The following is a 27,497-nucleotide window of genomic DNA, read 5'->3' on the forward strand; positions in this document are numbered from 1 at the left end:
GGACCGCCTGCTGTTACCGTTCGCCTCCCACCGACCCGTACGCTGTCACAGAGAGGGCCTTCTCAGGGTGCCATCCGCCAAACAATGTCGGCTGGCGGCCCCCAGGGGCAGGGCCTTCTCTGTGGGAGCTCCCACGCTCTGGAATGAGCTTCCCCCTGGTTTACGTCAAGTACCTGATCTTCGGACCTTTCGCCGTGAGCTGAAAACGCACTTATTTATTCAAGCGGGACTGGCCTAAAATTTTATTGGGTTAAAATTTTATTGGGTTATTTATATTTTAATATTTTAATTCGTTTTAAATCTGGCCATTTTATAATATGCTTGTTTTAATTTCTTTTAATATTGATATTGTGATTTTTTACTTGGCTGTACACCGCCCTGAGTCCTTCGGGAGAAGGGCGGTATAAAAATTGAATAAAATAAATAAATAAATAAATAAATAAATAAAGAGAAAAGGGAACAACAAACATCACTATTGGAGAAACTTAAAAAAATGGAAATTGCTCTGCAGAAAGAGCCCCAGAATGATAAAGGAGGAAAGAGACTTTTCAAAACATAAAATTAATCCTATATAACAGGAAGCAATGATACAGGATGTAAAATTGGTAAAACAAAATTATTTTGAAACAGCGAACAAACCTGGAAGATGGTTGGCCTATAAATTGAAGAAGGAAAAAACTAAAAAATTGATACAACACCTACAGGATGAACAAGGGAATCTGCACTATAAGACTGATGAAATAAAAAAACATTATTCAAAATTATTTCCATATAATGTTATATAGTCAAGAAAACATTGCAGAAGAAAATATAATAAACCACCTACAAGAGAGAAACCTGCCAAATAGGAAGCAATAGAAATTCTAAATGATAAAATTACTTTAATAGAGATGAAGGAGGCAATTAAGAAACAAAAAAATAATAATAAAACACCTGGGCCAGATGGGATTCCTGCAGAAATATATAAAAAATTCCAAGAACCATTAGAGGAGATTATGTTAGAAGTGTATAATGATATATTTGAACGAGCTAAAATGCCAATTTCATGGACGGAGGTATACATAACATTAATTCCGAAAGAAAATACAGACAATCAAATGATCCAAATTACAGGCCAATCTCGCTTCTAAATGCTGACTATAAAATTGTGGCAACGATTATAGCGGAAAGACTAAAAAAGATATTAAATAATATTATACATTCAGACCAAAACAGGTTTTTAAATGACAAATAAGAAACAATACAAGAATTATAATGAACATATTAGAGTATTATGAGGCTCACTCTGAAAAAGTTAGTACTAGTGAATGCACAAAAGGCTTTCGATAACTTAAATTGGCAGTTCTTAATCACACAACTAATCACTATAAAATTTGGAGAAAAATTTATCAGAATGATCAAGGCAATATATTCAAATCAAACAGCGATAATAATGGTAAATGGAGATTTAACAGATAAAGTCATCATAAATAAGGGGGTTAGGCAAGGATGCCCACTATCCCCTCTCCTATTTATTTTCTCGCTAGAAGTTTTATTAATTTAGGTTAGGAATAATCAGGAAATAAAAGGGTTAAAAATTAAAAAATAAGAATATAAAACACAAGCATTTGCAGATGATATGGCAATAAAGGATCCCCTCAAAATGGGAGAATTATTGATACAGGAAATAGAGAAATTTGGTATGGTCGTTGGTTTAAAAATCAATAAAAATAAAACAAAGGTAACTAAAAATCTCACATAGGGCCAAAATATGAAATTAGAGAGGATATTAGAAATCCAAGTAGTGAAAAAAGTAAAGTATCTTGGCGTTTGGCTAACAGCAAAAATTTCTTTTATAAAAGAAGCTAACTACTTAAACTTACTACAACAAATTCGAAAAGATTTAGAAAATTGGGTGAAGTTACAATCATTTCTGATTGAAGGAGTGACGAGCATAAAAATGAACATCCTACCAAAAATTTTATACTTATTTTAGATGGTGCCCATAAAACTAGGGATTTTTTTTTTTTGGAAGAATTGAAAAAAATAACTTTAAAATTTATCTGGCTGGGGGAAAAAACTAAAATTAAATTAAAACTCTTACAAGATTCTAGAATTAAAGGAGGCTTCGGCCTTCTGGATTGGAAACTCTACTATCAGGTGGCAGCAGTAACATGGCTTAAAGAATGGATAAATTTAAAAAAACAGGGAGAATACTAACGATGGAGGGACACGACCTTCAACGGGGCTGGCATGCCTTCATTTGGGAGGGAAACAATAGAGCTCACAAATATTTTCAGAGACATCAGGTAAGAGATGCCCTACTAGAGATTTGGATGAAAATTAAAAGAACTTTCTACATAAAAATCCCCAGATGGATATCAACAATGGAAGCAATGATCTACCCCAGCTTAATTGATCTAAGAAAAGTAGTAACTTATAAAAGAGCTTCTAGATGGGCAAGGAAAACTGAAATCCAATCAGGAACTAATATCACAGGGAATTAAAATAGATTGATGGCCTTATCTACAGATTCAAACAAGATATAAAAAAGATTCAGAACAATTTGGGTTTCAAACTGAGCAACAAGAAATGGACAAAATTCTAACAGGGACTGACAAAAAAATGATTATCAAAATGTATAACTGCCTCCCCAAATTCAAAATGGAGAAGGAAACTGTGAAAGAAACAATGACAATTTGGGTGAAAAATTTTGGGTGCAACATAGAATTGGAACATTGGGAAAAACTATGGGGGGGAAATTATAAAATGACGATGTCGGCCGCATACAAAGAAAGTATTTACAAAATGTTCTATAGATGGCATTTACCCCCGGCGAGATTGGCCAAGATGTCTCCAAATAACCCACCAAATTGTTGGAAATGTAATCATCAACAAGGGACATACTACCACTTGTGGTGGACATGTCCCAAAGCCAGAGATTATTGGTTAAAAATTAAAAAATAGTTGGAGGAAATTAATGAATTAAAAATTGACATGAAATCAGAGTTATTTCTTCTGGGTATTATAAAAGGAAAGATGAGTAAAAAAAATTGAAACCTTATGCTACATATAATTACGGCAACCAGAATATCATTTGCCCAAAATTGGAAACAATATGCTCCATAGAGCACAATGATTATAAAAAAAGTGCTAGAATGTGCAGAAATGAACAAATTAACGATGGAATTAAGGGACAGAGAGGAAACAGTATATTATGAGACATGGAAAGAAGTCTAAAATCAATGTATAGATATTAAGAGGATAATAGAAGGAAAATATATATATATTTAGAGTGTAGTAGTTATGTATATATTGTATATATTAGATAAATAAATATTTAAGAAATAAGAATGTATATGTATACAATAAGCCAAAGGATATTATGAATTTAAGAAAAAATTCCGATAACGGAAAGCTGTAAAGGTGTAACTGTGATTATATATATATATATATATATATATATATATATATATATATATATATATATATATATATATATATATATATATATATATATGTTTTCTGAGGTTTTCACGGGTGTTTGTATATAGGTCTTTGGTTGTTCAGTTTTTCTCCGTGTAAGATGAAGTGTCTTGGCGGCGACACTTCTTGAAGTCTCATTTGTCATCTTCAGGCTTCAGCCGTGCTTCTTGCTCCCAGAAGCACAAAGCTGAAGCCTGAAGATGACAAATGAGACTTCAAACGCCGCCAAGACACTTCCAATTTTACACGGAGAAAACCCAACAACTAAAGACACATATATATATATATATATATATATATATATATATATATATATATATATATATATATATATATATATATAGAGAGAGAGAGAGAGAGAGAGAGAGAGAGAGTGTGTGTAGTAGTTATGTATATATTGTATATATTAGATAAATAAATATTTAAGAAATAAGAATGTATATGTATACAATAAGCCAAAGGATATTATGAATTTAAGAAAAAATTCCGATAACGGAAAGCTGTAAAGGTATAACTGTGATTTTAAATGTGAAAAATGTTGAATAAAAATTATTATTAAAAAATTAAATAAATAAAAAGAAAAAAAAGAAGTAGTTAAGAGAATGGGATAAAAGGAGAAAATCAACAAGAAGTGGAATTTTTGAGAGACCAAAAGAAAATGGTTAATGTGGAAAGTAGGAAGGAAAATAAGGTACATAATAGTAGATTTAAGGGAATTGAATTAATATTATTAATTTTGGATAGTCAACCAAGTTAAAGAGTTTTTAATGTAAGATTTGAATATATTGCTCATAGTAAAATAAAACAGCAGATGGAATGTGAAATGGCAATTTGGTTTAACTTTGAAGACAATTTAAATCAAGAAACGAAGTTGAAATGTTAAAAAGTGGGGAATTTGAGAAAGTTGCACGAGTCCCTTGCCAAGTCCACTCCTATTGAGGTCCAGCAAATTCAGGCAGAGGACAACAATGGGAGAGTGTTGCTGATAGCCACCATTTCAGGTGCCTCAGCAACCCCAGCCACAGGAGCAGCACTGAGGGGGGCCGGCGGAAGTGCCTCCTCAGCTGGGGCTGAGTTGGAAGACCCCACCACTCAGGATGATGTTTGATGGGGACCATCACAATTGGGGATCTTCTTGGCCCGAGTCCGGAGGAGGACTCGGAGGTGTGGCTGGCCCTCTTTTAGACCCTCGGCAGCTCGGCCTAGGACTGTTCAATCAGGCCTGGAGCAACTGGGTATGGAGTCCCTGACATCAAGGCCCATATTGACTTTAACACCAATTGACTGACTTGATGGAGAATGGCTAGTCATCTGTACCTGGGGCAAGTGGGACCGTTTGGGTTTGAGGGCAGAATAACGGCCCCATGGAGCCCTGGAAGTCCACGGTTCATCTCGCCAGCCAGGGAGCCTAACCTTGCTATAATAACCGCGCTACAATAACACCTTGACATTTTGACCGGCCTGGATGGACTGCTGACCGTTATGTACTTTTATTTACTTATGCGAAGATTTTCAACCGCGGACCTTCTTGCCCTGCGAGACTCCCCTCTCTCGCAGGTTTGGCCCTCCACATTATCGAGGGCATATCTTGAGGACGGGTTTTGGAACCCCGAGAGATGGCATGCGAAATCTAGGAGGCTTAGGGGATTTTTAATGAACTCTTTTAGTCGTTTTTTATCGGGGATTTTAAGGAATTTTAGGGGAGGAAAGGGTGGTGTTGGGGTAGCCCACGAGGGTGGGGCCAGTCACTGCGCGTGTTTGCGGCGGAGGGTTAATAGGTCCGAAGGTTTCAGGGGAGGGTGATGTTCCAGATGACAATTGTGGTTCCATCTGTGTGGTTAGTGGGAGAGGCAGATATGGCGGAGGGGGGGGGCCGTATCGAGACCTGGGAGCACGTGTTCGATGTTTGAAGGCGATCACGTGCTCCGGCCCCTCAGTTCCTACCCGTTCCTCAGGAGGCCATGACCCTCAGAGCTTGGATCTTCGGTTGATGTTATGTAATGCCCGGTCCGTGGCTAATAAAGCTCCCCTGATCTGCGATCTTATTCAGGGGGAGTCCGCGGACCTTATGGGCATTACGGAGACCTGGTTGGGCCCGGAGGGGGGGGTGCCCCTTGTTGAGTTGTGCCCTCCAGGTTTCCGAGCATTTCATCAACCGAGGACCCAAGGTAGGGGTGGGGGGGTGGCGGTTGTTATTAAGGAAGATCTAGAGCCGAGGGAGGCCACTGTTCCTCAGATTGCCGGCTGTGAATCCCTCTATGTGAGGTGGGGCCATAGGAATCAGTTGGGCTTGTTGATCGCGTACCTGGCTCCTTGCTGCGTGACCACAGCCCTGCCCGAGCTGCTGGAGGTACTGGCTGCTGTGGCGGTTGAGACCCCCAGACTTATAGTCATGGGGGATTTCAACTTGCCATCAGTTGGCTTGTCATCGACGGCAGCTCGGGAGTTCCAGGCTTCCATGACGGCCTTGGACCTGATTCGAGTAAATGATGGCCCTACGCACATGGGGGGAGGCATGCTGGATCTGATTTATATCTCTGGACAGTGGTTAAATGATCTGGTATTAGACGATTTAGTAACAGAACCAATGTCATGGTCGGATCATTTTCTCCTTCGCCTAGACTTCCGAACCGCCATTCACCACCGCAGGGAGACGGAACCTATACCCTGAGAGGTTCCAGACGGAGCTTGGGCCATTCCCTGAGGATCTGGCCCACGGCACGACTGAGGAACTGGTCGTGGCCTGGGAGCGGGCCGGGGCCCTGGACCGTGTCGCGCCTTTGCGGCCTCTGACCCGGCGTAGATCTCGTCCGGCCCCTTGGTTCTCCGAGGGGCTGAGGGAGATGAAACGCCGGAGAAGACGCCTAGAGAGCATCTGGAGGTCCAGTCGCTCCGAAGCTGATCGGACACTAGTTAGGACCTATTCTAGGACCTACCTAGTGGCAATGAGGGAAGCGAGGCGCTCCTACGCCTCCACCCTCATTGCGTCGGCAGATAACCGCCCGGCCGCCTGTTTGGTGACCCGCTCTCTCCTACATCAGGAGGTGCGGGATGACCCTTGCAGGGACGAGCCGAGGAGTTTAGTGGTTATCTATCGATAAAATCGCTCAGCTGAGGGACGGTCTGGACCGAATTTGGGATGATCAAGCGAGGAGAGGAGGCACGTCTTGTTGAGCACATTTGGGATGAGTTTGACCCTGTGGCTCCGAGGGGCGTGGACAGGTTGTTGGGGAGGCTTCACGGCACGACATGTTTACTGGACCCGTGTCCTTCCTGGCTGGTACTGGCCACTCAGGCGGTGACACGAGGCTGGCTCAGAGGATCATCAACGCTTCTTTGTTGGATGGGGTTTTCCTGCCGCCTTGAAAGAGGCGGTGGTGAGACCCTCCTTAAGAAGCCCTCTTTGGACCCAGCTATTTTGGGTAATTATCGTCCAGTCTCCAACCTTCGCTTTGTTGCGAAGGTTGTAGAGAGTGCCGTGGCGCGACAGCTGCCCCAACACCTGGATGAAGATGTCTATCTAGACCCGTTCAGTCCGGCTTCCGACCCGGATACAGCACGGAGACAGCTTTGGTCGCATTGGTGGATGATCTCTGGAGGGCCAGGGACAGGGGATATTCCTCTGCCCTGGTCCTATTAGACCTCTCAGCGGCGTTCGATACCATCGATCATGGTATCCTGCTGCGCCGGTTGGGGATTGGGAGTGGGAGGCACCGTATCGGTGGTTCTCCTCCTATCTCTCTGACCGGTCGCAGACGGTGTTGACAGGGGGCAGAGGTGGGCCGCGAGGGGCCTCACTTGTGGGGTCCCACAGGGGTCGATTCTCGCCTGCTGTTCAACATCTACATGAAGCCGTTGGGTGAGATCATCAGTGGTTTCGGGTGAGATACCAGCAGTCGCTGACGACACCCAGCTGTACTTTTCCACCCGGACCACCCCAATGAAGTTGTCGGGTGCTGTCCCGGTGTTTGGAAGCTGTACGGGTCTGGATGGGGAGAAACAGGCTCAAGCTTAATCCTCCAAGGCGGAGTGGCTGTGGATGCGGCACCGATTCAGTCAGCTGCAGCCGCGCTGGCTGTTGGAGGCGCAGTTACTGGCCCCAAAGGATAGGGTGCGCAACTTGGGTGTCCTCCTGGATGATCGGCTGTCGTTTGAAGACCATTTGACGGCCGTCTCCAGGAGGGCCTTCCACCAGGTTCGCCTGGTTCGCAGTTCGCCTTCCTTGATCGGGATGCCTTATGCACAGTCACTCATGCGCTCGTTACCTCTCGCTTGGATTACTGTAATGCTCTCTACATGGGGCTCCCTTGAAGTGCCGGAGGCTTCAGTTAGTCCAGAATGCAGCTGCGCGGGTTATAGAGGGAGCTCGAGCTCCCATGTAACACCGCTCCTGCGCAGACTGCACTGGCTGCCTGTGGCCTTCCGGGTGCACTTTAAGGTGTTGGTTATGACCTTTAAATCGCTCCATGGCTTAGGACCTGGGTACTTACGGGACCGCCTGCTGTTACCACATGCCTCCCACCGACCCGTACACTCCCATAGAGAGGGACTTCTCAGGGTGCCGTCCGCCAAACAATGTCGGCTGGCGGCCCCCAGGGGAAGGGCCTTCTCTGTGGGGGCTCCCACACTCTGGAACGAGCTTCCCCCGGGTTTACGGCAAATACCCGACCTTCGGACATTTCGTCGCGAACTCAAGACTCATCTTTTTATCCGCGCGGGGCTGGCTTAAAATGGGATTTTATTGTTTAAATTTATTAATTTTAAACGGGGTTTTTTAGTATGGTAAATTTTAATCATTGGGCTAATTTAAAATAAGTTTTTTAAATCGTATTTTAAATTTGTATATTGTATTGTTGGTTTTATTATGCCTGTACACCGCCCTGAGTCCTTCGGGAGAAGGGCGGTATAAAAATCAAATAAAATAAATAAATAAATAAATAAATGTCCTGACCCATACAGGAGTATGGCTCTGAACTGCCTACTGAAGGCGCTAAGGTGAGGAGCATCACCCTGGTACTAGAAGGAGTCACCATGCATTGGATGGTCACGCTTAACAATGAAAATGCCCTGGAGCTGAGAAACTTCAATCGCTTTATGATGGTGCTCTGCCGATTCCAAGATCCCCCTGGCTGACTGCAAAGCAAGTGACTGCATAAAAACAATCCACCAGGGTCCTAGAGGGGGAGCAGAGTATACCAAAGAATGGTTTGGCTGCAAGACATCCTCATCACCTGCTTCAAAGACGAGCTGAATGACATTTACAACACCTGCATTTCAAGTCCCCCCAATCCTTCATGGCTGGTAAGTTTTGGCCAAAGAAGTGGAAATTGACCAGGTGCGCAACAAGTACTGCCTGGGGCAAGGATGGAAGAAATCATCTCTGGAGAAGAGGGAGCTTTCAAAGCTGCAGAACAGCCACACTCAACTGCTTACTTCAAGTGTTGTCAGGAGAGGCATCAGATGGCAAGACGGGAGACCCACTAAGAAGGCCACCCCCAGTACCCCTAGGAATGCCACTAAACCATCTCAGTGGACCCGAGAAACAACGCTGAAGGGGGTGGAGGTCATCAAGTTCACCCCTTCTCCCAAAAGTGGTGATGAAACTCCAATCCCACATCTAAAGGACTGAGCAATGACAACCACTTGGTAAGTGGCCCAATTACGCTGGTAATGGTCTCCATAGAGTTAATTATCCAGTTGGTAGGGCTGAAAGCCTTCCTAGACACAGACTACACAAGGTGCCTGGTTAACCCAGCCCTTGTAGAAATGTTGGGAAAACGATTAAAACAGCTGAAGGCACAGTGGAGTTCTGCTAGCTAGACAGATCTATGGCAAGCTGTCTAAGCCAATACTCAATGACCCTGAGAGAACTGAAGGAATTGCATTCTTTTATTGACAAGAACCTCAAATGTGGACTTCCGGTGGCGCCGCTTTCCTCGCTGGACGCCTGAAAAGGCGCCCCGTGTTGAGGTTTCGTAAAAGCCGGCGAAAACAGCGAAAATCAGCTGTTTGCTGGCTTGAAGTACTTTCCCTGGGAGAAAGGGAAAGGAAAGAGCAGCGGAAAAGCGGTAGAACTTCCCAGAGGCTTTGCTTTGTGAAAGTGAAGCCTCAGAGGGTTGAGTCCCGCATAATTCCTCTGAGCTCTGAATCCAGCGCACTCCTGCAGTAGCAGGAAAAGAAGAAAGCGACCACCTCTGCTCAAGTGATTTTCTTTTTTGGATTTCTGGATGCAGACGGAACAAACACAAGTGATCGATCATTGGGATCGCAAGTATTGAACCTGACTTTTACCCTTTAAGAAAAGAAACGTTCTATCGTTTTAATTAAGATTGTTGAAAATGGCGTCTGAGAGGAAGTGAAAGTCGGAAGCTGTTTGTGTAATCAAGTGGAGACTGTATTTGTGGATTGTAACAAAACGGAGGCTCTCCTACATTGAAAGGAAGATAGAAGATAGAAAAAGTTTTTTTTATTTTATATCTTTGATTCTGACTTTATAATTGAACTTTAACTTGGAAATTGAAATGGCTTCTAAGCCATCTACAACAAGAAGGGGATCTGAAGTGGGTATGGAAGATATGTTTAAAGAACAGACAAAAATGTTTGAAGAAAGGTTTAAAGAAGTTATGAACCATATTTCTGAGGTTAATGAATTGACCAGAGAGGAAATGAAAGAAAATAATAAAAAAATAAGAGATGACATTTTGATGGCTTTTCAAGGCTTGGAAAAGAATTTGGAGGTATTGGAAGAGAAAGTGGAAGAAATTAATCAGTCTAGCCAGCATTTGGAAAATAAAATGGGAGAATTGCAAATAAAAGTGGATAAAAATGAAGATCAGGTGGTGGTGTTACAATACAGGGCGATGGAAGGGGCTTTGAGAATCAGAGGCTTGCAGGAAGTAAAGGATGAAGATCTGAAGAAAATCCTATCAGAAGCTTTGGCTGAAATCCTAGGATGTGATCCACAAGAGGTTGCTTTTCAAATTGACAAAGTATATAGGGTTAATTCATGGATTGCTAGACAAAAAAAATTGCCAAAAGACATTGTGTTTTAATACTTGACAAGAACAATGAGAAATCAAATTCTGCAAGCCACGTATCAGAAAAAGTTGCAAATAGGAGAACAAGAGCATCACCTCTGAAAGAGATTCCCCCTAAGATGTTAAAAGATAGGAAAGAGTTTATATTTTTTACACAAGAGCTTAAGAAACGCCAGATTCAATTTAGATGGGAGGTTCCAGCTGGTCTCACAGTGTTTTTTCAAGGAAGGAGATATCGTATTGAAACAGTGTTGAAAGCGAAAGACTTTCTCTTTAATGTGCTGAAAGTTGATCCAGAAGCAACAGATAAAAGCTCTCAAGAGAGGCAAATGAGTGTGGAAGCCGATTTGGCCCCTTTGATGTTATTATCCCAAGAATAGCCACAAGAACAAAGGATGACAAGGGGGGCTATTAAGCGTAAAGAAAAGGAGGATCAACTTCAAAGTAAAAGTCAGCATCCTACTACAGAAGCAGTGGGAGGAGCGAGACTGAAGACAAGGGGGAGTGAGGATCTTCAGCTGATTGCTCAAAAGCTTCGTGAGGCCAGTGATGGCAAATAAAATCCTGACTTGGAATGTTAATGGTTTGAATTCAGCGCAGAAAAGAAGAAAAATATTTCATTATTTGAGACAATTTAAAAATGATGTGATTTGTTTACAAGAGACACATATTAAATTATCAGATCAAAAATACTTAATAAACTCAAAACTAGGTAAATACTTCGTTGCTTCAGCTTTGGATAAGAAAAATGGTATAGCAGTATGTTTGAGAAAAGATATACCAGCTAAATTAATTGAAGCAGATATCCAAGGGAGATATATTGCTATTGAACTTGTATTAGACGGAAAAAAAGACACTCTTGATTGGTATATATGCACCTAACCAGCAACAAGAAAAATTTTATAGAATGCTGCATGATAAACTGACCCTTTGGGATTACAAATCTTTTATTATACTGGGGGATTGGAATGGTGTAATAGACACCCGAAAGGATAAGAGAATTTTCTCTAAGAAGATCCCTACACATGCAAAGCTGCCCAAATCTTTTTTTGAGATGATGGAAGACTTTGAGTTGAGAGATTTATGGAGAATGCGGAATCTTGAAGATAGAGACTATACCATTTTTTCTGATAGGCATCAATCTTTTTCACGTATTGATTTTATATTAATCACTAATGATTTGCTTTCTAGGGTTAAGAAAACGAAGATATTTCCAAGGTGCTTATCTAACCATAGTCCAGTATGGTTGGAATTGCAACAAGAAAAAGGTGGCAGAAGATCATGGAGAGTAAATGAAAATTTGTTTAGATATGAAGATAATGTAAACCAATGTAAAAAACAAATGAAATAATTTTTGATGATAATTTGAATAGGGCAGTGCTTCTCAAATAGTGGGGCGAGCCCCCCAGGGGGGATGCGAGGCTCCGTAAAGGGGGGCGCGTTTGACCTCGGCAAACACTGTCATAACAAGCTAAGCCCCGTGTTTATGTCGCGCAGGGGGCGCGAAAAATGTTTTCTTCTTCCTAGGGGGGCATGACAGAAAATAATTGAGAAGCACTGGAATAGGGGAACATCGATAGAAATGGTTTGGGACGCGAGTAAGGCTTTTATGAGAGGAGTTTTAATATATATGAATAACAAACAGAGGAGTAAGCAACAAAAACAGCGTAGGTACTTAGAAGAGGAAATCCAAAAGAAACAACAATTATTAATACATAGTCCATATGATCAAAAACTTAAAGATGCAATAAAGATATTACAGAGTCAATGTAATATGATAATGGCAGATCAGGTGGCAACAAATATACAGTATGCTAAACATAATACTTTTTGTAATGCAAATAGATCTGGTAGGTGGTTAGCATATATGTTAAGGAAAAAACAAAAAGCACGTATTATAGAAAAAATAGAATATAAAGGTAAAGAGAGATATCAACAGGATAAAATTAAAAAAGCTTTTTTAGAATATTATACAAATTTATATGCTAAAGATACAATCTTGAATATAGATATTGATAATTATTTGAAAGAGTATAAGGCTAAAGGTTTAACCTTAGAACAAAGGGAAGAACTGAATCGGCCTATAACTTCTGAAGAAATTATTTTGGCAATAAAACAATTAAAAATGGGAAAAACCCCTGGTACGGATGGACTTACAACAATTTATTACAAAAATTTACAGAATGAGATAGTAGGCCCACTTAAGGAATTATTTAATCAGATACAACTAGGAGGGGGAATACCCCCATCATGGAGAACTACTTTTATTTCATTGATACCAAAAGAAGAACAGGATTGTTCTAAACCTGGGAATTATAGGCCGATTTCACTTTTGAATAATGATTATAAGATTTTTCCTAAAATAATAGCGAATAGATTAATGTTAGTTTTGCAACAAAGAATTCATACTGATCAATCGGGATTTATAAAGGGGAGGCAGATGAGGAATAATGTTAGACAGATTGTAAATTTATTGGAATATTTAGAAAAGAAAAATCAGATTTTAGCAGCATTTATTTTTTTGGATGCAGAGAAAGCCTTTGATTGATTGCACTGGGAATTTTTATTTAAATTAATAGGCAAACTGCAATTTGGAGATTGTTTTATGAGAATAATTAGGGAGATTTATGGAGAGCAAACAGCCCAGATAATAATTAATGGTAGTTTGACAGAAGTTTTTAAGATTGCAAAAGGAACAAGAAAGGGGTGTCCTTTATCACCATTATTGTTTATTTTAACTTTGGAGTCACTACTGGATAAAATAAGAGAGTTAAAGGAGATAGAGGGAATTAAAATTAGACAACATGAGTTTAAAGTGAGAGCGTTTGCAGATGATTTGGTGATTATTTTGTCAAATCCTATAAACTCAAGTGTATGTTTGTTGGAAATAATTGGTCAATATGGAAAGGTTTCAGGGTTTAAAGTAAATCAGAATAAAACAAAAGTGATAACAAAAAATATAAACAGAAAGAAAAGTTAGAGGAAACAACAGGATTTGAAATTGTAAAAAAGGTTAAATATCTAGGGGTTTATATTGGTTCATCAAATGTGAAATTGTATAAGAATAACTTTGAGGTATTATGGCAACAAGTTCAGAAGGAAATGCTCAGTTGGAAAAAATTACAATTATCATTATTGGGGAGAATAGCAGCCATTAAAATGAATTTTTTACCTAGATTTTTATTTTTGTTTCAGATGATACCAATAATTAAGAAAGATAAAAATTTGGAAGAATGGCAGACTGGAATTAATAAATTTATATGGGAAGGTAAAAAAGCGAGAGTTAAAATGAAAATAATTCAAGACACACGGGAAAGAGGAGGTTTAAAAATGTCCAACTTTAAATAATATTATGAAGCAGCTACTCTTTCTGTAATAAGTGATTGGTTTAATTTAAAGGAGGAAAGGATTTTGAATATAGAAGGTTATGATTTATTATATGTATGGCATGCATATTTATTGTATGATAAAAAAGTGGATAGAGTCTTTAAGAACCGTGTGTTAAGAATTGCTCTTCTGCGTGTCTGGAAGAAATATTATCACAAGTTAAATTACAAAATTCCTATTTGGGCAAATCCCAGGCATGCAATAGAGAATATAAATATAGAACAGAAACAGGAAATGATTACTTATAAAGATCTTCTATATACTAAGAGAGGTAATTTACAATTAAAATCCTTGCATATACTAAAAGAAGAAGGGAGAAACTATACTTGGTTTCAATATGGGCAACTACGAGCTAGGTGGAAAAAAGATCAGAAAATTGGTATCATGCAGAATGAAGAAAACTTGGTAAAAAAAGGTTTTTGGTAGAAATCAAACTCAGGCGCATATAAAGAGATTGTATAATGTGCTGATAGAAATAGATTCTGAAAGGGATTTAATAAAGGATTGTATGATAAAATGGGCACAAAATATTCAGGAACCAATATTTCTGGAAACTTGGGAAAAAATTTGGGTTAGAAATGTTAAGTTTACGCAAGCACAGAATTTAAGGGAAATTTTTTATAAAATGTTTTATTTATTTATTTATTTATTTATTTATTTATTTATTTTTCATATTTATATACCGCCCTATCTCCCTAGGGACTCAGGGCGGTTCACAGGCAATTAAAAATACATATAAATACAAACTAAAATGACAATTAAAAAACTTATTCTATAGCCGAATTATTAAAAAACAGTATAAATAATAAAAACCCATTTAAAACCAGTAAATTTAAAATCTAATCCAGTCCCGCGCAGATGAATAAGTGTGTTTTAAGCTCGCGACGAAAGGTTCGGAGGTCCGGAAGTTGACGAAGTCCTGGAGGGAGTTCGTTCAGAGGTGGGAGCCCCACAGAAGGCCCTTCCTGGGTGTCGCCAGGCGACACTGCCTAGCTGACGGCACCCTGAGGAGTCCCTCTCTGTGAGGCGCCTGGTCGGTGAGAGGTATTCGGTAGCAGTAGGCGGTCCCGTAAATAGCCCGGCCCTATGCCATGGGCGCTTTAAAGATTGTCACCAACACCTTGAAGCGCACCGAAGGCCACAGGTAGCCAGTGCAGTCTGCGCAGGATAGGTGTCACGGAGCCACGAGGGCTCCTCTATCACCAGCAGCTGCATTCTGGACTAACTGAAGCCTCGGATGCCCTCAAGGGGAGCCCCATGTAGAGAGCATTGCAGTAATCCAGGCGAGGGCGTCACGAGGCGTGAGTGACCGTGCATAAGGCATCCCGGTCTAGAAAGGCGCAGCTGGCGCACCAGGCGAACCTGGTGGAAAGCTCTCCTGGAGACGGCCGTCAAATGGTCTTCAAAAGACAGCCGTTCATCCAGGAGGGCGCCCAGGTTGCGCACCCTCTCCATCGGGCCAATGACTGCCCCAACAGTCAGCCGAGGACTCAGCTGACTGTGCCGGGATGCCGGCATCCACAGCCACTCTGTCTTGGAGGATTGAGCTTGAGCCTGTTTCTCCCCATCCAGACCCGTCACGGCTTCCAAACACGGGACAGCACTGATAGCTTCATTGGGGTGGCCCGGTGTGGAAAAGTACAGCTGGGTGTCATCAGCGTACAGCTGGTACCTCACACCGAAGCCACTGATGATCTCACCCAGCGGCTTCATATAGATGTTGAACAGAAGGGGCGAGAGAATCAACCCCTGCGGCACCCCACAAGTGAGGCGCCTCGGGGCCGACCTCTGCCCCCCTGTCAACACCGTCTGCGACCGGTCGGAGAGATAGGAGGAGAACCACCGATAGACGGTGCCTCCCACTCCCAATCCCTCCAACCGGCGCAGCAGGATACCATGGTCGATGGTATCGAAAGCCGCTGAGAGGTCTAATAGGACCAGGGCAGAGGAACAACCCCTATCCCTGGCCCTCCAGAGATCATCATTATAGGTGGCATTTAGACCCTAAGAAACTATCATGTATGTATCCAGATATGCAAGCAAAATGTTGGAGATGTAATTGTGATGATGCTACATATTTTCATATTTGGTGGACTTGTAAGAAGATTAAGGCTTTTTGGATAAGGATCTGGTGGATCATACAAAATGTTTTGAAAAAGAAGATAAAGTTCATACCGCAATTTTTTTTACTGGGAATTATTAACGACTGTACAGTAACTGAGACTAAGCTGATTCTAAATTTAATAACAGTGGCAAGACTATTGATAGGACAATACTGGAAGAAAAAAGAGTTACCCACAATAGAAGAATGGATACTGAAAGTTGCTAATTTGTCTGAGATGGCCAAAATCTCAGCCTTTTTGAAAGACACTATACAAGAAAAATATCTAACTGAATGGAAAAAATGGATTGAATACACGCAAAATAGATATTAGATTAAGAGATATCAGATTGCCTTTGAATGATTAGGATGTATTTATCTCTGATTTGTATGGGGGAAGTTAGGATTTGAGAAGAAGGGGAGGACTATAATTTGTGTTAGGGAAAATTTAGCGTATGATTGTTTTCTTTTTGAACTTTTGTGTTTGCTATGAGAAGTCGGGGGGAGGGAGGAGGGTGGTTTTGGAGGGAGGGGGGAGAGGAGGGAGGGGGGAGGGGGAAAAAAGGGGGTAAAATTTTTTTGTAAACTTTTTCAATAAAAAAAAAGAAAAAAAAAGAACTTCAAATGTGGATTTATTCAGCTGGTGCGATACCAGGTGGCTGCCCCTGTTCTGTTTCAGGAGAAAAAAGATCGCTTGCTTTGCCTATGTGTGGACTATAGAGGGTTAAGCGGAGTAAATGTGGAAAATGTTTACCCCTTGCCCCTAATGAAGCCCATTTGGCAAAGGGGAAGATTTTTACTAAGTTGAACTTGCAGGAGGCGTACTATTGTGTGAGAATCAAAGAGGGGGATGAGTGGAGAAATACTTTTAATTGTCCTCTGCAGTGTTTCCAGTTAAAAGTCCTCCCTTTTGGCCTCCAAGGCACTCCCGCTCTGTTCATGCAACTAATTAATGAAGTGCTGCACGAGCACCTATATAATGGGGTGCTGGTATATTTAAATGACATTGATTTACACTGAAATGAAAACTGAGCATGTGAAATTGGTGAGAACTGTACTCAAAAACCTAAAAGCTGCTAAGCTGTATGCTAAACTCTCCAAGTGTGAGTTCCACCAGAGTAAAATAGACTATTTAGGCTACTGCATCTCACATGAAAGAGTCAAAATGGATCCCCAAAAGGTCCAGGCAGTACTGGATTGGGCTCCACCCTGCACCAGAAAGCAACTACAAAGTTTCCTGAGTTTCACCAAATTCTACCAATTTATCCCATCTTTTGCCCAGATCACACTCCCCATCACTAACCCTTTAAAGACAAAAGGAGAAGGTAAACCTAAGCCCAGCCATCTTTTTAAAGTGGACTATGGAGTGCCAAGCAGCATTCGAAAAGCTTAAAAACTTGTTTGCAGCCAATATTATATACTTTGAGGACGAACTTCTCTAACCACTAAAGGATACAATGAATACAACTACAGGGGGGAAATATATCCCAGATGTGGAAAGAAGCCAACATTGTGTTGCTCTGGGGTAGGTGTGAAATGCTACCAGTTCGGATTGGTTCGGCCGAACCGTTAGTGGAGATTGGGGCTAGTAGCAACCGCTGGCTGGCCACAACGCCAAACTGATCCGCAGTCTGCCATGCTTCCCTGCCTTCCAAGCAACCTTCCTGGAATCCCCGTGGCCAGCTTGCAAAGGCAGGCAATTGGAAGGCCACGTGGAAGACAGGCAAGCATGGCAGGGCTGCTTGCCTGCCTTCCACGCTGCCTTCCCAGCGATCCCCCATGCCCGTTTGCCTTCTGAGGTCAGCGTTCAGCAGTCGGCCCTTGGTGGAAATGCAGACGCTGAGCTGGGACTGAGAGGGGCGGCAGCAGTGCTCCGGAAGGGCAAGTGGACATCCCTGGGCCACATGCACCTGGCCTATTTCTGCAAAGGCAGAGCCCCCCCTGCAGGGCAATCCAAAGAGGGGAGGGGGATGCTGCAGAAAAGGCCGCCTTCCACCGGGTCTGCATGCCTCCCATGCCAGCTCCGCAGGGCTTGGGGCTCCGAACTAGTCCACTGACTTCCCACCTGGCCACCTGTCTGTTCTCTTTGACCACTTGTGCCACGCCAGGAACTCAGCCCTCAGAGTCTGGCGCTCTGGGGAAAGGAGGTTCAGCGGTGGCGCTGCTGCCCACCAGTGAAGAACCGGAGCAAGAAGCACAGAAGCCTCCAGCGGCAGCCCCCCATATGGGGAGAGGGTCAGGCCCGGCCGCGCCACTGTGGAGCCTATGACGCTTTCCCTTCGGCCTGGGCGGTAGCGCTTACTCAGCCGGGCCAGTGCAGGAAACCCTTCATCTTGCTAATGACCAGGTCACCACACTTATAGTTGCGCGGCCGACCAGAGCAGGACATGGTGCAGGCGGAGAGGCCAATGCAGTCCCTGCCGAGGCCACCCTGGCTGAGTGACCACAGTCCCTCTGCAGCAACAGGCACGCTGCAGATGCCTTGCTGGCCTTTGCCTCCATGCGCTGTGCTTGGAAGGGGCCACCGCCGCTGCTCTCCTTCCCCGCCTGGCTGCATAGTGTGCACACGTCCTCCTGCCCCCCCGAAGCAACTCCGGTTCCATTCGCTTTAATTTCGTAGCGGGAGAAGGAAGAAAGTGAACAGTGGCAGCGCAGCACATGCACGTTTACATATGCAGCAGCCCCAGGACGTCTGTGGCCAGCCTGCCCTCCTGGACCACTGCCGCAGTGCTGTCATTTGCTGGTGGCACTTTGTCTTGCATGTGCTGCGGCACTGCCATTCACTTTCTTCCTTCTGCTGCGAAAGTCAGAAGGCTTTGTATGTGCGTGGATGCGGCACGCACACATTTGAGAGCTGGTAGGGAAGGTAAGTGAATTTTACCCCTGATCAAGATGTTAGAAAAACAAAGAATTACAGACCAATTTCAATATTAAATAAAGGTTATAAACTTTTTGCTGCCATTCTGGCAGAAAGACTAAAGAAGATTTTACAGGCATATATACATGAAGACCAAGCAGGCTTTCTGCTGAAAAGACATCTAAGAGATAATGTGAGGACTGTTTTAAATATTACTGAATACTTACAATATGTGATAAATAAAAATGGAATATGATTCATATTTTAATACAGAAAAATTTGAAGATGGAGATAAAGATGAAAGCAGAACTTTTCCTTTTGGGTCTAATGGAAAAAGACCTGGAGAAAAAATTCGGAACTTTGTTACTATATATGTTGACAGCAGCAAGACTATTGTATACACAAAAATGGAAGGACATTTTGATTCCTAACATGGACAAATGGCTGCAGAAGTTGATGGAGTTGGCTGAAATGGCAAAAGTGACTATTTTGATTAAAGAAAAGAAACAAGTATTTTTATTTCCACATGGAGATGACTTCAGAACTTCATGCTTGAAGTGGAAAAGAATGCAACTTTAATATTGGATTTTACTGATTAGATTGATAGATCTTTATAGAAATGGCTTGTTCTATAATGGCTTGTTATGAAAAAACAAAAAGTTGTGATTTGATGTTAATGCCTTGAAGGGAGCAAGGTGCCGTTTGAGATATGTACTGAACATTCTCTATTCATTTCCAAGAAAAGCAAAATCTGGAAGACTGGTTTCTCTTGTCTTATTTTTAAAATTTAAGTGGTGATGTATTCAAAAATACTTCTTTTGGTCAAAGAGTTAAAATCATTTTTAAGCATTTGGGGCCCCTAGTGTTTCTCACAGTATGGGAGAACTGAAGCAGCGGAAAACCAGATGAAAGAAGGAATGCTAAATGGGAAAATGTAAATAAGCCCATAGATCCTGGACTGTCAGGTTCTGAAAAAGAAATGCCAATGTACTCCTAGTATGGTGAAGGAAAATGAACTAAGGGAAAAACTGAAGTTGGATTTACAGGTAAAACTCAAAAAATTAGAATATTGTTCAAAAGTTCATTTATTTCAGTAATGCAACTTAAAAGGTGAAACTAATATATGAGATAGACTCATTACATGCAAAGCGAGATAGTTCACGCCTTGATTTGTCATAATTGATTATTATGGCTGACAGCTTATGAAAACCCCAAATTCACAATCTTAGAAAATTAGAATATTGTGAAAAGGTTCAATATTCTAGGCTCAAAGTGTCCCACTCTAATAAGCCAATTAAGCCATAACACCTGAAAAGGGTTCCTGAGCCTTTAAATGGTCTCCCAGTCTGGTTCAGTAGGAATCACAATCATGGGAAAGACTGCAGTTTTGCAGAAAACCATCACTGACACTCTCCATAAGGAGGGAAAGCCTCAAAAGGTAATTGCAAAAGAAGTTGGATGTTCCCAAAGTGCTATATCAAAGCACATTAATAGAAAGTCATGTGGAAGGGAAAAGTATGGAAGAAAAAGGTGCACAAGCAGCAGGGATGACCGCAGCCTGGAGAGGATTGTTAGGAAAAGGCCATTCAAAAGTGTTGGGGACTTTTACAAGGAGTGGACTGAGGCTGGAGTCAAGAGCCACCACACATAGACGGATCCTGGATATGGGTTTCAAATGTCGTATTCTTGTCAAGCCACTCCTGAACAACAACAATGTCAGAAGCGTCTTACCTGGGCTAAAGAAAAAAAGAACTGGTCTGTTGCTCAGTGGTCCAAAGTCCTCTTTTCTGAGGACCAGAGTCTGGAGGAAGAATGGAGAAACACACACTGCAAGATGCTTGAAGTCCAGTGTGAAGTTTCCACAGTCTGTTGATTTGGGGAGCCATGTCATCTGCTGGTGTTGGTCCACTGTGCTTCATTAAATCCAGGGTCAACGCAGCCGTCTACCAGGAGATTTTGGAGCCCTTCATGCTTCCTTCCATAGATGAGCTTTATGGGGATGCTGACTTCATTTTCCAGTAGGACTTGGCACCTGCCCACACTCCCAAAAGTACCAAAACCTGTTTCAATGCCCATGGGATTACTGTGCTTCATTGACCTGCAAACTCGCCTGACCTGAACCCCATAGAGAATTTATGGGGCATTGCCAAGAGAAAGATGAGAGACATGAGACTGAACAATGCAGAATAGCTGAAGGCCGCTATGGAAGCATCCTGGTCTTCCGTAACACCTCAGCAGTGCCACGGGCTGATAGCATCCATGCCACGCCGCATTGAGGCAGTAATTGATGCAAAAGGGGCCCAAACCAAGTACTGAGTACATATGCATGCTTATACTTTTCAGAGGTCCAATATTGTCCTATGTACAATCCTTGTTTTATTGATTTCATATAATATTCTAATTTTCTGAGATTGTGAATTTGGGGTTTTCATGAGCTGTCAGCCATAATCATCAAAATTATGACAAATCAAGGCATGAACTATCTTGCTTTGCATTTAATGAGTCTATCTCATATATTAGTTTCACCTTTTAAGTTGCATTACTGAAATAAATGAACTTTTGCACGATATTCTAATTTTTTGAGTTTTACCTGTATCTGTGATGAGAGCCCCAAGAGGGGTCTCATCACAATGATTTGCTTTGGAACTGTGATTTCATGCAAAATCCTTGTAATTTCAAAGAGATCATAATGAAGCAATACACCTATATCATGATGTATTTAAAATTAAAAATCAATTAATGAGAAAGCATAAATTGCATTTTTACTTCTACCTCATTTCCTAGCAAAGCAGAAACACATGCTTCAGATGCATCACAAATGGCTGTTAGATCATGACCTCCTTCAAGAGCTAGAATGATTCGTCCTCCAGCCAGCCCCATAAGCTGTTTGGTGAGGTATCCAAAGCCTGAGAAAAAGCAAAAAAGAATAAAATGCAGAATAAGAATAAGCACCAAAAATAAGTCATCTGAAAAATCAGAAATATTGCAAAACATTATCTCCACTTTCAAACCTGTTCCCAGTCTGCTTCAAGTTGACTAGAATTAATTTGAATTTAATTTGAATTTTAATGCAAATGTAATCAATTCATTTTTTGAATCTATATGAAAATCAGAGTGCTCCCATATATAAAAAACATTTTTTTACAGCTTAGGATTTTTAGACTTGGGCATATTAAGGAAGTATATCACAAAATGCATGCACTAAAATAATGCATATTTGGAAAAAATGTAAATAAAAATGATACCAACCCTGTTTCCTATCAGCTTTTAGCCACAAATAGATATAAAATAGTAAAGAGGGAACATTCAGAAAAATGAGAAACTGAGCACTATTGAAAGTTGTTTTCTCCATCATAATGCTGAAATTCTGTAAGTATGTAGCCTGAGATATTTGATAAATTTGTGGCATGCATAATAAAATACTCTTTTATGAGTTAATCCAATATGCCAATTCTGTCCTATCTCTGACTCTCTAATCTGTGGGTTAGGCATAGGAAAGACTTCCCACAGAGATCACCATTTTATTTATTTTATTTATAATTTAATTTCTATACCGCCCTTCTCCCGAAGGACTCAGGGCGGTTTACAGCCATATTAAAACACATAAAATACACAATATAAATCACAAATTTAAAATGCATTTAAAATGAAATATTTAACAGGCCTAATTAACTAAAATGGTCATAGACCGATATAAAACCCTTAAAATTTAAAATTATAAATAAATTAATACATTAATTAAATTAATTAAAAACACTTAGGCTAGTCCCGCCTGATTAAATAATAAGGTCTTCAGTTCCCGCTTGAAGGTTCGGAGGTCGGGGAGTTGGCGTAACCCCGGAGGTAACTTGTTCCATAGGGTCGGTACTGCCACAGAGAAGACTCTCCCCCTGAGGGCCACCAACCGACACTGTTTGGATGATGGCACCCGGAGCAGGCCCACTCCATGGGAGCGCACAGGTCGTTGGGAGGCTATCGGTGGCAGAAGGCGGTCTCGTAGATAGCCTGGTCCTGAGCCATGGAGCGCTTTGAAGGTGAGCACTAACACCTTGAATTGCACCCGGAAGGCTACCGGCACCCAGTGCAGGCCATGCAGGATAGGTGTTATATGGGAGCAACATGGTGCTCCAACCATTACCCGCGCAGCCGCATTCTGGACTAGTTGGAGCCTCCTTGTGCTCTTCAAGGGGAGCCCATTTAGAGAGCATTGCAATAGTCCAAGCGAGAGGTAACGAGGGTGTGAGTGACTGTGCGTAAGGAGTCCCGATCAAGAAAGGGGCGCAACTGGTGCACCAGGCGAACCTGATAAAATGCTCCCCTGGCGACAGCCGTCAGGTGTTCTTCTAGGGACAGCCGATCGTCCAAGAGTTGCGCACTCTTCCCCTGGGGGTCAGAACTTCACCCCCCACAGTCAGCGAAGGCATAAACTGACTGTACCGGGACGCCGGAATCCACAGCCACTCTGTCTTGGTGGGGTTGAGCTGGAGCCTGTTCCTCCCCATCCAGACCCGCACAGCCTCAAGACACTGGTCCATCACCTCAACAGCTTTGCTGGGGTGGTTCGGGGTGGAAATGTACAGCTAAGTATCATCAGCGTACAGATGATAATCCACCCCAAAACGACGGATAACCTCACCCAGCGGCTTCATATAGATGTTGAACAGGAGAGGCGAGAGAACCAACCCCTGAGGCACCTAGAGGTCGATCTCTGCCCCCCTGCCAACACCTTCTGCGAACGGTCAGAGAGATAGGATGAGAACCACCGATAAACGGTGCCCCCCACCCCCAATCCCTCCAACCGCCGCAGCAGGATACCATGGTCGATGGTATCAAAAGCCGCCAAGAGGTCTAACAGGACCAGGACAGAGGAACATCCCCTGTCCCGAGCCCTCCAGAGGTCATCCACCAAGGCGACCAAAGCCGTCTCGGTGCTGTATCCAGGTCTGAAGCCGGACTGGAACGGGTCTAGAAAGACAGTTTCCTCCAGGTATTGGGGAAGCTGATATGCCACCACACTCTCAACAACCTTCACCAGAAAGCGAAGGTTGGAGACTGGACGCTGGGTCCAAGGATGGCTTCTAGAGGAGGGGCCTCACCACCGCCTCTTTCAAGGCAGTGGGAAAAATGCCCTCCAACAAGGAAGCGTTGGTAATTCCCAGGAGCCAGCCTCGTGTCAGCTCCCGTGTAGCCAGTACCAACCAGGAGGGACACGGGTCCAATAAACATGTGGTGGGATTCAGCCTAGCCAACAACCTGTCCATGTCATCAGGGGTCACAGGATCAAACTCAGCCCAGGTAATATTTACAAGACTCGTCCCCGTCCCCTCGCCTGAATCTATCCAATCAGTGTGTCAAGGTTCCAGAAAAACCTCTTCTGCATAAAAAAAACTCAGAAGCCATTGTTTTTCAGAGTTCTTTACTAGCATGAGGAAACTAGCACACGATGAGTGAAATTCCAAAACTGAATTTCCGGATTCTTTTCCCAGTTATACAAACCCCAAGAGTCCCACCCCCCTGACCCCTTTGATGGTCACATGGTCCCACGTTCTCCCAGTTCATTCAAATATATTCTTGCCACTCTTCCTGCAGATGTGAACACCATCCGACCTTGACCGCTTGAAAAATGTTACCATACCCCTCAGCCCCCCTTCTTCCCCTCAGGGGAAAAATGTGGCAGCGTCTGGAACCCTAAAGTCTAATATGGTTTCCAGGCCTGACAGGCGTCCCCCCTTGGAAAAGAAGCTATATCCTAGGAAAGAAAACAAAGAGTTGATAAAGAAGAGTGTCAGTGGTCCACACTTCCCTTCTACACCCCCCCCTCTCCAAGAGGTTTTTTAGGTTTGTCAGGGAAAGTGTCGTGAAATTGTTTAATCAAATTGTCAGCATTTACTTTCCAACTTTTGACCCAAGTAGATTCAGATAATGGATATCCCTTAAAGGGGACTAAATATTGTAATTGACCTCTGTATAGTCTAGAGTCAAGGATTTTCTTGATTTCATAGTGGGTTTCACCTTGGATTATCAAGGGGGGTGGAGGAGCGGCAGGTTGAGGTCTCAGACCAGACTGTCTAGCAGGTTTTAATAAGCTGGTATGGAATACCGGGTGTATTTCCCCCAACATTCGAGGAAGCCTGAGTTGGATGGTAACGGGATTAATAATTTTTACAATGGGGAAAGGACCCAAAAATTTTGGAACGAATTTTCTGCTGGGTATTCTCAACCTCAGATACTTAGTAGATAAAAAGACTTTATCTCCAATGCGAAAAGGGGGTTGAAGGGAACGGTGTTTGTCAGCTTGGGCTTTGTAATTCCGAGCTGTCACAGCTAAGGCCTTTTTTGTATTTTCTCAACCTTTTTTCAACGAATTCATCCAGTCCGTTAGGGAAACGGAAGTGGGGGGTTGCACAGGGAGTTCAGGCATTGGAACTAAGTCCATGCCAGTGGTTACTTGAAAAGGGGTTAACCCCGTGCTGCTGTGTACAGCATTATTATATGCGACTTCTGCAAATGGTAACAAATCTGACCAGTTTTCTTGTTGGTAATTTACATAACACCGTATGTATTGTTCCACCATCGAGTTCAATTTTTCAGCCGCTCCATTAGTCTCTGGATGGAACCCAGAACTAAGTCCTTGAGACGACCCAATGGACCGTAGGAACTCTCTCCAGAACTTGGCTGTGAATTGAACACCCGTCGGATATTATCCTTTTAGGAATTCCATGCAGTCTGTAGATGTGTTTGACGAAGAGCTTTGCTAATTTTCTCGCCGATGGCAATCCGCTGCACACAGTGAAATGGGCCTGTTTAGAGAACAAGTCCACTACGGTCCATATCACTGTATTTCCCCCACTAGATGGGAGTTCAACAATAAAATCCATGGCAATCTCTTCCCAGGGTCTGGTGGGTTCGGCTACGGGTTGTAGGAGTCCAGGGGGTTTCCCTGGTCTGGACTTCATGGTAGCGCAGGTAGCACAGCTCCGGACATAGTCTTCGACATCTGATTTCAATTTTGGCCACCAGAATTGTCTTCTAGCCTAGGCGAGAGTCGTGGCTTCTCTGTAGTATAGGTAGCTGCATAGCGACGGGTACATAAATCTTAGTTCCCTTCCAGGGTATCCCATCCCTTAAGGTGAGGTGTGGCAAGTTTTCTTTAAACCAAGCATCGTCAGTGAGTGCTGATTTTAATTCCGCTAGTAGTTTATTTGGTGGGATGTTAGTACTACGGCGTGATTGCGGTTGAGTAAGTGCTTGGCTGGCCGGTTCGCTATCGGGAATCATCGCATGTATTACCTCTTCGCGTTGGCTGTCAAATTGTGGTTTCCTAGATAGGGTGTCAGCCAGTAGATTTTGATCGCCGGGGATGTATTTGAGGGTGAAATGGAACTGTTTGAAAAACTGAACCCATCTAACTTGTTTGGGAGAAAGCTTTCGAGGGGTTTTTAAGTATTCGAGGTTTTTGTGGTCGGTCCATACCTCGAATGGTTCTTTTCCCCCTTCAAGGAAGTGTCTCCAGGACAGGAGTGCCCAGCGTACTGCAAAGGCTTCCTTTTCCCAAACTGCCCATCTGCATTCAGTGTCTGTCAGTTTTTTAGACACGTACGCGCAGGGTATTAGATTGTTGTTGGTATTCCGTTGTAATAAGACAGCGACTACTGCTACATCACTTGCATCAGCTTGGACCACAAAAGGTTTATTTGGATCCGGGTGTTGAAGAATTGGTTCCATTGAGAATAGGAGTTTCAGGTGTTCAAAGGAATGTTGGCAGTCCATTGTCCAAGGTAGGGGTTGGGTAGGTTTGGGTTTGGCGGGTAATGGCCCAGTTTTTAACAATTCTGTTAATGGTAGAGCTACTTCTGTGAAAGAAGGAATGAATTTGCGGTAAAAATTTGCGAATCCCAAGAAACTTTGAAGTTGCTTACGTGTGCGTGGCGGTTGCCAATCCAAAACCGCTTTTACTTTTCCTGGGTCCATTTCGATACCTTTGTTTGATATCCGGTAACCTAGGTAGTCTAGGGATTCCTTATGGAATTCGCATTTGGAAAGTTTGACATATAGCTTGGCCGCTAGGAGCTTTTTAAGGACTTGTCTGACCAATTTGATATGTTGTTCAATATTGTTTGTGTAGATAAGAATATCATCTAAGTAGACAAGAACCCCATTGTAAAGATGGGGGTGCAGGGTTTCATTAATTAGTTGCATAAAAACAGCTGGAGCCCCTTGGAGGCCAAAAGGCATGACACGGTATTGGAAATTGCCCAAGGGGCAGTTGAAAGCCGTTTTCCATTCATCACCTTCCTTGATGCGGACCCGGTAATAGGCTTCCTTTAAATCCAATCTGGTGAAAATTTTGCCTTTTGATAAGTGGTTCAACAAATCGTGCATAAATGGTAAAGGGTATGTATGCAAATTGCATTGATATTTTTGAAGTCAATACACAATCTAAGCGAACCATCTTTCTTTTGCTTAAATAACACGGGCACAGCTACAGGTGATTTTGCTGGTTCAATGAACCCTCTGGCTAGGTTAGTGTCAATGTATTTTCTTAGTTCAGACATTTCGGCTGGCGTCATTGAGTACATTTTGGGTTTTGGTAATTTTGCCCCCGGGTGCAATTCAATTGCGCAATCAGTTTGTCGGTGGGGGGGGTAAG

At 42.6% G+C, this 27,497-nt stretch overlaps 1 protein-coding gene across 12 annotated transcripts in view; it reads right to left on the reverse strand.

Moving 5' to 3' along the window:
* The window catches only part of HDAC4 (histone deacetylase 4), a 612,734-nt gene that overhangs the window by 34,077 nt on the left and 551,160 nt on the right, over positions 1 to 27,497 (reverse strand). For all 12 annotated transcript variants that reach the window (XM_058185449.1, XM_058185442.1, XM_058185422.1 and 9 more), the window contains one exon: positions 21,620 to 21,753. In XM_058185449.1, coding sequence (XP_058041432.1) covers positions 21,620 to 21,753 — 134 coding nt within the window. The remainder of the gene's footprint in view (positions 1 to 21,619; positions 21,754 to 27,497) is intronic.

Source organism: Ahaetulla prasina, chromosome 1, assembly GCF_028640845.1.
Source record: "Ahaetulla prasina isolate Xishuangbanna chromosome 1, ASM2864084v1, whole genome shotgun sequence".
In the NCBI taxonomy this organism is placed as follows: Eukaryota; Metazoa; Chordata; class Lepidosauria; order Squamata; family Colubridae; genus Ahaetulla; species Ahaetulla prasina.